Source organism: Cyprinus carpio, chromosome A8 (assembly GCF_018340385.1).
Source record: "Cyprinus carpio isolate SPL01 chromosome A8, ASM1834038v1, whole genome shotgun sequence".
NCBI classification, from domain to species: Eukaryota; Metazoa; Chordata; class Actinopteri; order Cypriniformes; family Cyprinidae; genus Cyprinus; species Cyprinus carpio.
In genome coordinates this window covers 20,681,238-20,695,022 of record NC_056579.1, presented here as the reverse complement: position 1 = coordinate 20,695,022, position 13,785 = coordinate 20,681,238, and the positions used below count along the sequence as shown (strand labels likewise).

Sequence of the window (13,785 nt, the reverse complement as noted above, 5' to 3'; positions counted from 1 at the left end):
TATATATATATATATATATATATATATATATATATATGAGAGGATTTTTTTTTTTGAATGGTAGAATTTTATGGTTTTAAAATATTAAGCAGCACAACTTTGTAACTGATAAGAGTAAGAAATGTTTCTTGAGCATCAAATCAGCATATTATACAGATTTCCGAAGACTCGTGTGACTCTGAAGACTGGAGTAATGATGCTGAAAATTCAGCTTTACATCACAAGAATAAATAATTTTTACATTTATTTTTGATCAAGTAGCAGCACTCTTGGTGAGCAAGATTATTACAGTTACACTATATACAGGTCACACATCCATAGCTGAGGAATCACAAAATTGATATATGATTAAATTGATTAAATGTCTCAGAAAAGTAATATAATTGTAATATATATTGTAATATTGATCTTATATATATATATATATATATATATATATATATATATATATATATATATATATACTATAAAATGACATTATTATCTGAATTCTGTCTGATAACGCAGTTTTGAGTTTTGTAAAAGTCTGTGGTGTTGTCTATTCAATAAATCCAAGAGAATGTATTAAACAAAAGGAGCTTTATTCACTAAAGTTGACACCTTGGAGGTTAGTCTCAGCTGTACTGAGTCTGAGGAGAGAGCTGGTTAGATGACAGGGTTTTCTAGCACAAACAGTTAGCAAGGAGAGGTCATTATGGCTCTGTGTACGTGTGTACATGATACACAAAGTAGTACAGTACCAATCAACAGTTAAAACAAAGTAAACAGTACAGTACAGCTGCTTATACATTGATGGTTAAGGCTAAGGTTTTATTGAGGGGTCTTGAGGGAGGGGAGAGAATGGAAAAAAGATCCCTGATATCTTGCAAATAGCTGCGGAAAAAGGTTTGTAGATTACCAGAGTGCAAAGCATGCTATACTGCCTTAGCACAATCTCAAAAAGGGTTGCAACTCGACCGGCTGCTTCAGATGAAGCATCAGAGAGAAGCAACTCATAATTCCAGGCTGACTGCATTTGAGCTGATGACTGGAAGACGACAAATAAATAGCAAATAAATAAATAACTTAAACGTAACATTGCAAAACTAGTGAGCCACATTTAGTAGTGAAAAATTTACTGATGCAAAGACGATACCATTGGTCTTTGAATCAAAGTTGGGAGAAGTTAACATAAAATTTTACATTCACTTCAATTAAAAAGGAATAAAAATCTATCATCATTAACACACCATCATGTCTTCCAAATCCAACTGATGACCTTTTTCTGTAAAACACTAAAGGAGAAATTTTGAAGTTTGTTCATGCTGCTCTTTTACGTACAATTAAAGAGAAATGGAGACTGCAGCGGTCAAGCAACAATTGCAAAGATTTCCAATAAATATCTATTAAAATTTTAGTTGGAAACAAATGGCAAACTTTTGATTTGGAGCTTGAACGTTCATGCTCCCATCTGCTTTCATTGTAGGTATCTTGGAGAGATGAGGTGTCCAAGTCACAACATCTAACTACTGGGGTGCCTCAGGGCTCTGTTCTTGGACCACTTCTCTTCTCTGTCTACATGGCATCACTAGGTTCTCTCATACAGAAACATGGCTTTTCGTATCACTGCTGTGCTGATGACACTCGACTCTACCTCTCATTCCATCCTGATGATCTGACAATTGCTGCTCACATCTCAGCTCATCTAACAGAATGCTAAATGACTAAAAGTAAATGTATGAAAGCAGCGCGAACATCTAAATTTCTCTTTTTGTGTTTCACAGTGAAAAGTCATACATTCCGTTTGGAAAAGTGAGTAAATGATTGCAGAATTCATATTTTGTTGTAAACTATCAATAAACTATTGTGTGTAGAACACATATACGGTGCTTAATATAATTATGGCAATATTTAGCCCTTTTCAGGGAGTCTTGAGTCATGGGCTTGTGAAGCACAACAACAAGATGAGAGTAAAGAAATGATAACACCACACTTCCCTACCCTCACCCTACCCCCAGCACCACATAAGACTGAAGACATTTTACATTTTTTTCATTCTGCTCTGTGTAAACATCTTGATCATCCACCTCTAAATAGGCAGCCACGAGTTAATGAGTGCGTTTACAAAAATTAATTTACAGTAAAAGTACTTGAGTCCAGCACCTGTGCTGGTCATACATCAAACGTACCATCTACTCTGTCAAAAGTTAGTAATATTAGTGACTACAGGAACAAGATTATCTAAAGATTATTAAGGATTACACTTTTGCAGAAAGATTTGTAGAAGAGATAAATGCTAAATAGCCAAAAAAATATTGCATTCATACGCTATGATGTGCTCATTGCCTGCAAATCTGAAAGGGGCATAATCACATTTGGCAGAAATGGTGGCATTTCATTTTTTCCCCACAGTCCCATGGTTCAGCATTTTTGCTCCCTCTTTTTTTTTTCTGCAAGCAAATTGGGTGAACTTTTAAGACAAGTATAAAAATCTGCCTTGATTCCTAAAGCAACTTCACAATACTCATCAAAACAAATACTTACTCATCTGCCATATCATGCACATGCGGCTGAGGTAAATAAAATTTAGTGGCCATTCGCACAAGACATGTTTTTGCATTAAAAACAGGTTGATGGAGCTTTCCATATACATTTGTTCGACCATATGTACAGTAAATAAGGTTAACGTTCCCCCAGATTCATCTGATTGGTCCATTCTTTTCAAATCGACAGCATTCCACTGCGCATCAAACGATGAACAAAATAGTGTTTGAAAAAAGATCAAGCAACATTAAAAATACAGCGCAAACAGAAAACAAGAGCATGTCCTGTGGGAACGGCCAGCTTAATTCTGAAATCGACACTCAAGGTTTAATAAACAATATGTCAAAAGGAGATATGATTATAACCAAAAAAAAAAGAAAAAAGTTATGTCTAATATTAAAAATGAACTCTGTGTCCTAATGAGATACAATGCAACACGCCACAAGATAAAAGGTTTGCTTTTCCATTTTGCTTCCGTCCTAATCAACAGCGATGGCGATAAGAGACGAGTGACAGGTGATTCTATTTTTCAAAAATGTAATTTTAAAAACACATTTCTTTTTCAATTTCTGCTACCTCATGGCTGACAACGATTAGACTTATCTCATGTATGCGTTTTGTAAATATTTAAAAGTTTCATTTGTGTTTAATTTTTGTATGAATTTAATGTCATAATGAAAGCAGCAATGGATAGTTTACCTCAGATCTTGAAAACACCTTGAAAAAAAAAAAAATCAAACTGTGAACTCTGTGTATTTCACAACAAAATTACAAATTTGTATCAGTCACTGAGTATATATGTTAATTATTGTTAAATTTGATGAAATTACATATTTATCCATTTCACAGCGAGAGAGCAGTAAACTTTCAGAGAGAGCTCCGCCCACACACTCTTCTGATTGGCTGTGAATTGTGATCGCTTTTGTTGTATCTTGTGACTTGTCGTGTCTGTTGTGGACAGACAAATTCACCCCATACCATTAAAAGGTCACTATTTGAGGAAACTGCCATTTGTAGTGGTGACTGAAACCGAAGTGGACATTATGGAGTGCACTCATTCAATGCATCTCGATATCTAGTGTACAACCAGTGTACACTCACATGTGCTAAAAAACATGTGAGGGTCGAGCCAAATGAATTCCTGCAGCTCTTCTGGTGTACTCGGTGTCCGAGTTCACACACTTGTTTTCATTCACTCCTGAAAATTGAATAAATTAATGAAACAATGAATGAGGGTATGTGGAATCTCTTTGCAAATCTCCTTGCAACGACCCTGTTTAATACTAAAGTTTTATTATAAAATTTTTTTATAGCACAAAGATATAGACTCACTTGACTATTTATGACCTCCATTTGTTCAAAAATCAAATCCCATTATCTCATTAGGACACAACCTCTTCTTAATCACATTCATAGTGTTTTATGGGATAACACTGAAACGGCAGGAAGTTGGAAACTACAGTAAGGTCTTTCTGACATCCGATTTTTTACATTCTACCACAAACTGTTAAAAATGTTAAGTGTACGAGTGCACACACAACTATGGTTTCCGCAGGGACTCCGATGGGATGGTGCGACGGCTCAGACATGATCAATCCGGTCTCGCCGCAATTCCAACTTCAGCCCGACGTTTCCTCATTCAGTGATGACGAGAGTGAGAACGCAACACTGAGAATATCACTAAGACAGTAATAACAGAACTAACAGTAGTACAAGTCTAACTTCCTGGGTTGTGGTTCCCCCGAGGTTTGTCCGGTTTTACAGTTTTCCTGGAGTTTTCCAGGCTAAGCCGTTGTGGCGGCGGATCTGGGAGAACGGCACATGTACCAGCGGCTCTCACCTCCTCACCTCCGCCTTCTGCTTCTCTTCCAAGGGTCCGGTGTTTAGATGTCCCCTCCCCTCAACATTCACTTCTTTTGACTCCTCTTGTTCAAAGTAAAAACACGATTCTCTGTCCGTTTGATTCTGTAGTGTTTTAGTCGCAGGCACTCTCACATGGCGTACTTTTGCGTCCATTCTCTCGCTAGTCTGTTGTACCTACAAGCATAAAAATGATAAACCCTTATGATGTAATTCGAGCCACATTTCTGTTTTATTTCATTTTATTTAACAATGGGCAAGAATGCTTTACATAAAGTGGATAAATTGTGACACTGTTTATTGGGTCAATCACAAAGGACTATCTACGTTACACGTTACTACACCACAAGGATGCACTGTTTCTACGTGTATTTAGCTTTGATTTAAAACAAAAACAGCGCATCCTTGTGGCGCGGATGACACAGAAGAGCATGCGGTGAAATGGAGAGACACAGAGGAGACTGTTGACAAAGGAATTATTGAATAAAGTCATTATTTTTGTTTTCTTCGCTTACAAAAAGTGTTCCCGTCGCTTCATATAACCCAGATTGCACTTCTGATGGCAGATTGAGTATTCTGACGACAACTTTCATACCTTTTCTGGACCTTGACACTGTTATTTACTTGGCAGTCTATGGGACAGTCACAGGCCTCCCGGTTTTCATCCAAAATATCTTAAATTGTGTTCCGAAGACGAACAGTGGATCAGTTAATAACGTTACAAATAACGAACAGTTTCTTGCACCGACCGATCGTTTCACTTCATAAGACCTCAATTTATCGTCAGGAGCCACAGGCATCAATTCAGTATTGCTTAGTAGCTTTTTTTTGACTCTCAAAGTGATGGTAACTGTTGACTTGCATTTTTGTGGAATTTTTTTCAGATATTCTGATGAATGGAAAGTTCAAAAGAACAGGATTTACTTGAAATAGAAATCTTTCGTAACATTATGCATGTCTTTACTGTCATTTGTGATCGATTTAATGCATACTTGCTGAATAAAAGTATTAATTTCATTAAAAAAATGAAACTTATAAAACACCTACATCTTGGATGGCCTGAGGGCGAGCAAATTAACAGCAAATGATCATTTTTGGCTAAACTATCCCTTTAACTATGCTTTTAGCAAACACACCTGTCTGGAACATTCATCCGCCCCTAAACATGACGCTGAAGAAAGCAAACCGTTATTGGTCACTTTACTGTACAGTCAGACGTCTTCCTTTTGCAAAAGTGAGCAGTCCATGGCCAGTCAAAGCGGCTGTAGAGCACAAACCTAACAGCATCAGTCAAAAATCTGACTACATGAGTCTAACACGTCCCAAACAAGCCAAGACAAGCTTTTTATTAATGGGTTTAATATGGAGAGAAGTCCAGGTCACAATGTCGCAACTAACCTGGCAGATTAATACAGAATTAAACGGTCTCATGTGTGCGTGTATTGGCAATTTTACAGCAGCTCTGAATTTGGCTCATTCAATCACAGTATAAGAGTTCTGAGTCTTTTGTTCTGTTACATAAAGCTGTTTTTGTACACTTATCATGTGACATCCATTAAATAAAAGCAGAAACACATCACAAGCAATGAAGTACTTTTCATTTGTATTCAATTCATTGGATTTTCCAAAAACAGGCATTTGATCAAAACAAGAAAAATTAACACATGAACCATTTTTGAAAAGGCCATTAAAATATGCACGTAATTGTCACTCACTTTTCTCTGTCTGCTTTATATGTATGTGCGATCTCAGGTACCAGCGGGTCATCTGGGTTCGGGTCACACAACAGGGAGCAGATGGACAACAAGACTAATAAAGAAAGGGAACACATTAAAAATATATAATACCAAAACCTCCTGATCGTCTCTGCTGCTGGAATGACTGTGTTTGTTTGTCATATAACACAAACAGCTTCCCGTGGAGTGATCCAAACTAGGTCATTGCTTAATCACTACAGTCTGACAACACAATCAGCCACACTGGGCTCAGCGCTCTGCTATTAGCCAGAGACGCCACGGCTCTACAGTACTCAAAACAAACACTGTCAAGCCACATGAGAACATCATAATACCTAAATTATAACAATCATCTGTCGTGAGAACAGGAAAAAATGTACTGTAGGTTTTCTGATTCACATTATTAGGAAAAATACATTTTACTGTAGTAATTATTCTAAACATAAATGCATTGACGTGATTATGCAAATTCAAATGTATTAACAGAAGAATCTCAATACCTGCATTTCTTTGATATACTTGGTAAAACTACTAAATGTTTGCTTAATTTGTTAGCAGTTAAATCACTAGGTATTGTATAGCATTTAACTCAAATAGAAATATTTTGTAACATTTCAATGTCTTTACTGTTATTTGTGATCAATTTAATACATCCTTGCTGAATAAAGGCATTCATTTCTTTAAAAACATTACAATAACTTTTGTTTATTTCGTTTAGTGTACTGTACATATACAGTAATAAGGTACTGTAGATTTTTTACATTTTATTTTCAAAGTGCTTGCATCATGCATTGAGATGTTGCCTGAATCTTACCTTTGGATACAGTAAGTGCAGGTGACCACTGAGATCGCAGGATGTCCAGACAAATACTGCCGTTACTGTTAATATTGGGGTGGTAGATTTTTGTGGTGAATGCGACCTGTCAATCAATGCAAAGTGTACTGATTACAGAATTACAAACAACAATTACGTACATTTGCATTTGACTAATGTCTCCAACCACAATGAATATCACAAAGCAACTTACCTTTGGTGGTTTAAAGGGGTAGTCTGTTGGGAAATGAATTGTAAGGAAGAAAACCCCTCCTTGGTATGGACTGTCGTTCTAAAAACCAAGAACATAGCTTTGCTAATATATGCATGTACTGCAACCGTCACAAAACAGGCAATATTTTAACACATCACAATACATAAAAATAACAATAAAAAACAACTACAAAAAACTAAAAAAATTTTAATAAAAAGTAATTATAAACTACTATTTCCTTTTTTTTATGTACAATCTTATGAACTGCACTTGGACGTGGAGATCAGCCAATCAGAACAGAGGCTATTTACATATAGCAGTGTTAAAGGTACACTAACCTGATTATTTCACTAAACTTTAACTGTTTGTGGTACAAGCAAACTTTCATCAACATTGTAAGTGGACTTCTAGAAGAAAATAAAATGCTAAAAAGGTGTTAAATGTCCCTTTTAAACAATTTAAAAACTTTTCTTAAAGGGATAGTTCACCCAAAGATGAAAATTACCCCATGATTTACTCACCCTCAAGCCATCCTAGGTGTATAGGACTTTCTTCTTTCAGACGAATGCAGTCAGAGTTATACCCCATTTACACAGCATGGTTCAAGTGACCCAATTCCGATTTTTTCCTCTCATGTGGCACAGATCCCTCTGAGCTGTGTGGAGCCCTTTTTATGATGGATGGATGCACTTTTTTGGGCTTTACAAACTTGACACCCATTCACTGCCATTATAAAGCTTGGAGGAGCCGGGACATTTTTTAATATAACTCAATAGACAGAGAATTTTAAAACAACAACAAATTACACCAAGCATCCCTAGATTCCAAAAAAATAAAATGAACATCACCATACATGGGTGAACTGTCCCTTTAACTAATTTCAGGATTACCACACATTTTGATCAAAGAATTTCCATGATTTTTCCAAGACATTTTAAGATTTTATTAATTTTAAGTCTATTAATTTTATTGATCTTAAGTGTATTGTCCCCCCCAGAACTGGAAATCACAATTCCCTGATATTTCATGACTGTGGGAAGGCAGAAAAATGGCTGCTTACCGGCCCCATTATTGTTGCCTGCCAGTGAAACACTGAAAAACATGATTAATTTTATAAAATCAATAGCCAGTATTGAAGCAGAGCACGAACTGATCCAGTGTATGCTGAAAATGATAGTTAGTGTTGGACGATCTAAACAGGATCTCTATTAGAGTGAATACATGTGAATATCTTTACATTTAAACGGTAATCTGACAAAATAGTAACTCAATAGGGACTCATATACTCACAGTCCTCTCCGACCGGACCTGCTGAACACTGGGCTGGTGGATCTCTCTGTAGGTCTGTCAGTTCCTGAGGGAAACAAAAGGGCCATGTCATGTAAAACAGCACTTCTGGTGCAGGAAACCTTGATTATTTGATTATGGGTGCACTTCAGAGAAAACTGACAGAAGAAAAGAAAGGATTCTTGGTCTGATCAAAATGTTATCAGCACCAGGATACTTCATTTACTCAAAATGCTTTCTAAAAACAGAATTTGGCTCATGTTAGTGTAATGTGGCTGCAAACACATACTCCTAATGCTTTGGCTCTGAGGTTTGTTTCCATATTGAGATAGAGATTGTTTCCGGAGCACTGCCAGCACAACCAACACTGTGGCAGTCACCTCACTGTACCTAACAAACTGGTCTGAGAATGAAATATGGCTGTATAAACAAAGGGTGTGGCTGAAAATATCAGGGTGTACAGAAATATCAGTTGTGGAAAACAGGCTATTCATATGTCTTTCATTTAAAAAAAAATTAAGCTCTTGCATTTTTCAAAATGTGATAGAGGTAAAAGTGTATCCGTGTGAATCTAACTAACACCAGGAAAAAAAAAAAATACATTCTGCATAAAGACAAAAATATTGTGCTCGTAATTTAACATTATGTTAACTAACAAGATGTATTTATTATGTTTTTGAAATAAGCCTCAATGCTCACCAAGATTGCATTTATTGATCAAAAGACAGCAAAAACTGTATTTTTTCATATATTTTTTTGTAATTTATTCCTGTGATGTCAAAGCTGTATTTTCAGCATCATTACTCCAGTCTTCAGTGTCACATGATCCTTCAGAAATCATTCTGATTTGCTGCTCAAGAAACATATTAGCAGCTTATTATTTTCTTATTATTAATATGCAATAATAATACATTTACTTTTAATATTTTGGTGCAAACTGTTACTTTTTTAAAAGAGTTCTTTGATGACCAGAATGCTCAAAAGAATTTATTTAAAATATTATAAATTATAACATTATAAACACCTAAACTATCAAAAAGACTTCCCTAACTCACTGATGCATTGAAAGTATTCAAAAGACTTCCTGAACTCAAACTTTTGAACAGTATTAGATATACATTACATTTTAAACTGCATTCATTTATTTCCTTTTAATGTGGGGGTAAAATTGGAGCTAAATATGTTCTTGAAATGTTTAATGAGATTCATCCATATGGATTTTTATTAATGCTCAGTGCCGGCTTTTGACCCAGTTTCTCTCTTAAAGCGTTCTTTCAACAATAATAGAACGGTTGCTACAATGTTAATCTGAATGAAGGAAACTTAATCTCCACTTCTTCTTTTTTATACAAACGCTGGACAATATTTACAGTGTAGTGTTTGTCAGTCTCGGACGAGGTTTGTTAGTTTCATGCACTGTTTGTATTCTGACAGTGTGGCTCAGTATTTGGCATCAGGTGTATTTCTGTAACTGTTCTGAGTCATTCATCTTAAATATCTCATATCTCATCCTCATGGCCACGTCACCCCACTAATTCACCTCTTGAGCGGCTGTTTGTATTGCTAGAAGTTGCTGTCTGACTTGCAGCGCCTGAAACGCCTCTCTAAAGATAGACACAGAGCGGTCAGCTGTTCATCGACAGCACTTTCAATAACTTTAACTCTCAGCACACTTAAAAAAAACAAACAAAAAAAAAAACAAATGGCTTTAATGGAGCAGTACATATGTAACACTGAACACAACAACAGAGCAACATTATATGTCATTAAATGACATCAGTGCAAGAACTTAAAGAAGGAGCCGACCTTCAAACTGTACGCTGAATTTAGGGACAATTATTTAAAAAAATATCATCATGCCATAAACCTGCAATACAGTGTATTGTCTTATCCTCCCCAGAAAAGTCTATAGTTTTAATAAAATCAATGTGTACTGTATGTAAAAGTAAAAAAATCATTAAAAATTGTCTCAGAAATATAATTATCCTTTTCTTCAGTGGTGGAGTCCAATGCATCAGTTAACATGTAGTCTGTATTCCCACCTGCTATTACATTATACTTACATGCTTAAATACACATAAACAGGTTTGAATTTCTGATTTCGTAAAAAACATGATCATTGCACAATACTGGTCCTTATAAAATTACTTCTGGCAGGATCATCACAACAACGCACCGCATACTGGCTTACATCTGTGCTGTTTTTAAAAGGGGCGGAGCTTTTACACTCTGTTGTTGACACTCTTTCTTGACCCCTTTGTTGATGTAACATCGCATTCAGCACAAGTTAAATGTCTAATTTCTATCACTGGTCATGGGTCTGTGCGCGTTTTAATACAATATCTAAAAATGTGCATCTAATATTTAATGCATGGATCTTATGCATTGTTTCACAGGGCTTTCAGACCTTAAAGAGACAGTTCACTCCTTAATTCACCCTCATGTCATTACAAACTTGCACATTGTTATCTTATTTCAAACGGCTGAACTTTTTCCCATACAAGCACAATTTATAGTGACCATGGCTGTCAAGCTCCAAAATCACGCCATGAAGTATCCTATTATACTCACCAGACGCAATGTGATAAGATTCCAAGTACATTTGTCTAAAAAAAATTTTTTTTTTTACAGCCAATCAGAAGAGCGTGTGGGCGGGGCTCTCTCTGCAAGCGCTTTGCTAAACAGACAAGCTTCAATTTAATAAAAATTTGTGATTTTAACATTATCCAAAATACAAACTCAGTGCCTGATACAAACCTTGCTATGAAATATACGTTTGTTCACAGTTTGAACATTCTTGTTATTGTTGAGATCTGAGATAAATTATTGATTGTCATGTTTATTATGTCTTACAAAATTGATATTCAAACTCAAATTAAATATTATTAATATTGTACTAAATGCAAGTACTTGAGACCACGATTAAGCTGTATATTCAGACAGGATCTTCACACAGGATTAAAACAACAAGAGTGTGGGCGAATGACAGCAATTGTAATTTTTGGTTGGACTATCCCTTTAAATTTTGGCCTTTTCCTTACACAAAGCTATGGACTCCAGAAGACTCTGGGATATATTTTTTATATTTTTTAGGGACAATCTCTTTTGGAGACGACCATTAAAGGGTTAGTTCAGCCAAAAATGAAAATTATGTCATTAATGACTCACCCTCATGTCGTTCCAAACCCGTAAGACCTCCGTTCATCTTCGGAACACAGTTTAAGATATTTTAGATTTAGTCCGAGAGCTTTCTGTCCCTCCATTGAGAATGTATGTACGGTATACTGTCCACGTCCAGAAAGGTAATAAAAACATCATCAAAGTAGTCCACGTACATCAGAGGGTCCGTTAGAATTTATTGAAGCATCGAAAATACATTTGGCTCCAAAAATAACAAAAATTACGACTTTATTAAGCATTTTCTTCTCTTCCGGGTCTGTTGTGAGCGCGTTCACAACACTGCAGTGACGCTGCTGACGTACGACGATGCTGACGTGTTTTCTTTGTTATTGGGTGCACCAGAGAACACGTCAGCAGCGTCGTACGTCAACAGTCACAGCAGTCGCGTTCACAACAGACCCCGAAGAGAAAACAGTCCTGAATAAAGTCGTAATTTTTGTTATTTTTGGAGCAAAATGTATTTTCGATGCTTCAATAAATTCTAACGGACCCTCTGATGTCACGTGGACTACTTTGATGATGTTTTTATTACCTTTCTGGACGTGGACAGTATACCATACATACATTTTCAATGAAGGGACAGAAAGCTCTCGGACTAAATCTAAAATATCTTAAACTGTGTTCCGAAGATGAACGGAGGTCTTACAGGTTTAGAACGACATGAGGGTGAGTCATTAATGACATAATTTTCATTTTTGGCTGAACTAACCCTTTAAAAAATGTCAGATTTTTCCAATTTCTCCTCATTTAGAAGAAGAACCACAACATGAGGGTGAGTCAATAATGACAGAATCTGCCTCCTTTATAATGAAACACTCATGAAATCAATGAAACCGACACACAGACTCCAAGTGATTTTCTTTTCTTTTCTTCTGTGATTAAAGTCGTTGGTTATTCGGGCAGGGTGGCGAATCTGTTAAAAATACCCTCCGCTGTCCTAGTGCCCTATTTGCCAAGCCTTATATGGACACGCTGACATTAGGGTTCAGCATTTGGCATCTCGAAAGCAGTAGTCGCCCATCACGCATGCGCACCAGCGGCGCTTCGCTCATTCATGATGACCGACAACAGAAAAGATACATTTTAACAATGTTTCCAGCGCCAACACACTTACACGCAACAAATCAGTCACAACAGTTCCTGTCCATCCCCAAACCATGCGTTACTACCTACACGCGCAGATCTTATACTTCATCATCGCATAACAACAATAGAAGCGGTCGATCACATATTGCGCGAAACAAACACTCAAGATTAGGCGTATCTAAGCAACGCGGAGTGTTTGTCTCATCGTGTGCGGGAACCTGTAACGGTCAGTGCGTCTGTCGACTGCACGCATCCACCATCGGCCGTCCGTCTTTGTCTTGACCAGATGGGGACCAAATGAGAAAAGTGCGACTGTTTCACATTCACAACAACATTAGAGAAGATGAGGAGGACATCGACAGAGGCTGTGAGGTTATGGAGCCACACAATACACACAGACTCACCTTTTGGATTCTTTTCAACGCCATTTGCCCGCTGTTACACCGCACTGTTTGATCTAACGTTAGTTCAGAGACCGTTGGCCTGTGCGGTTTGGATGAGGACGCTGCCGTTTTTCCCCTCAGTGCCACACGTTACGTTTGTAATTACACAAAAGCACAGGTTTGGACATTCACGCCGCTGTTTGAACGGCTGTGTCGCCGATTTGAGAAATTCTTACCCCCCTCTAACCTCACTGACAGTTTTTAGTGCTGTACTAGACAGCAAGAGTAATCTCGCGATACCCAGCCAAGTGTTTTAGATGATATCGCGATACTAGAGCGTGCGCTTGGGTGCGAGGGGATCTTGGGAAATGTAGTAATGTGGGGGTGTTATCGTTCGTAACTTGCATTAAAAAATTATGAGAAGAGAAAAACTTAAAAGAAGAATAATTCTCCCCCCTCTTTTTTTTTTTTTAAAAAAAAGAAAAATATTAATTTTAAATCTGTAAAGTAAAAAAATTTAAAAAAAAATAAAAACCCTATGAACTCTGTTAAATAATTTAACGTGTCTGTGATGCTCTTTCATTTTATTTTTATTTTTCACAATTGTGAGAAAATGTGAAAATGAACTTGCTGAATTTTGTAATTTTACAGTGTAGTAAACTGTAAAACTGCTCTACGAAACAGCGTGTCTATGATTATGAT

General features: G+C 36.6%; 1 protein-coding gene across 1 annotated transcript; it reads right to left on the bottom strand.

Moving 5' to 3' along the window:
• Nucleotides 1-3,920: 3,920 nt before the first annotated feature.
• ube2d4 (ubiquitin-conjugating enzyme E2D 4 (putative)) lies at nucleotides 3,921-13,389 on the bottom strand. The gene is made up of 7 exons (XM_019108292.2): nucleotides 13,105-13,389; nucleotides 8,438-8,501; nucleotides 8,208-8,239; nucleotides 7,148-7,225; nucleotides 6,934-7,039; nucleotides 6,099-6,192; nucleotides 3,921-4,560 (listed from the first exon to the last, which is right to left on the bottom strand). Exons 1-7 carry the CDS (start codon nucleotides 13,126-13,128, stop codon nucleotides 4,515-4,517), a joined length of 444 nt encoding a protein of 147 aa, XP_018963837.1. The 5' UTR covers nucleotides 13,129-13,389; the 3' UTR covers nucleotides 3,921-4,514.
• Nucleotides 13,390-13,785: the final 396 nt, after the last annotated feature.

Bases quoted from the DNA above. Each gene is read 5' to 3' on its own strand.
- ube2d4 (XM_019108292.2), bottom strand. From the start codon at position 13,128: ATGGCGTTGAAAAGAATCCAAAAG. The intron at 8,240-8,437 runs GTGAGTATATGA...CATGTTTTTCAG, and splicing joins AGGTCCGGTCGGAGAGGACT to TGTTTCACTGGCAGGCAACA. The intron at 6,193-6,933 runs GTAAGATTCAGG...TTTCTTTATTAG, and splicing joins TGCACTTACTGTATCCAAAG to TCTTGTTGTCCATCTGCTCC.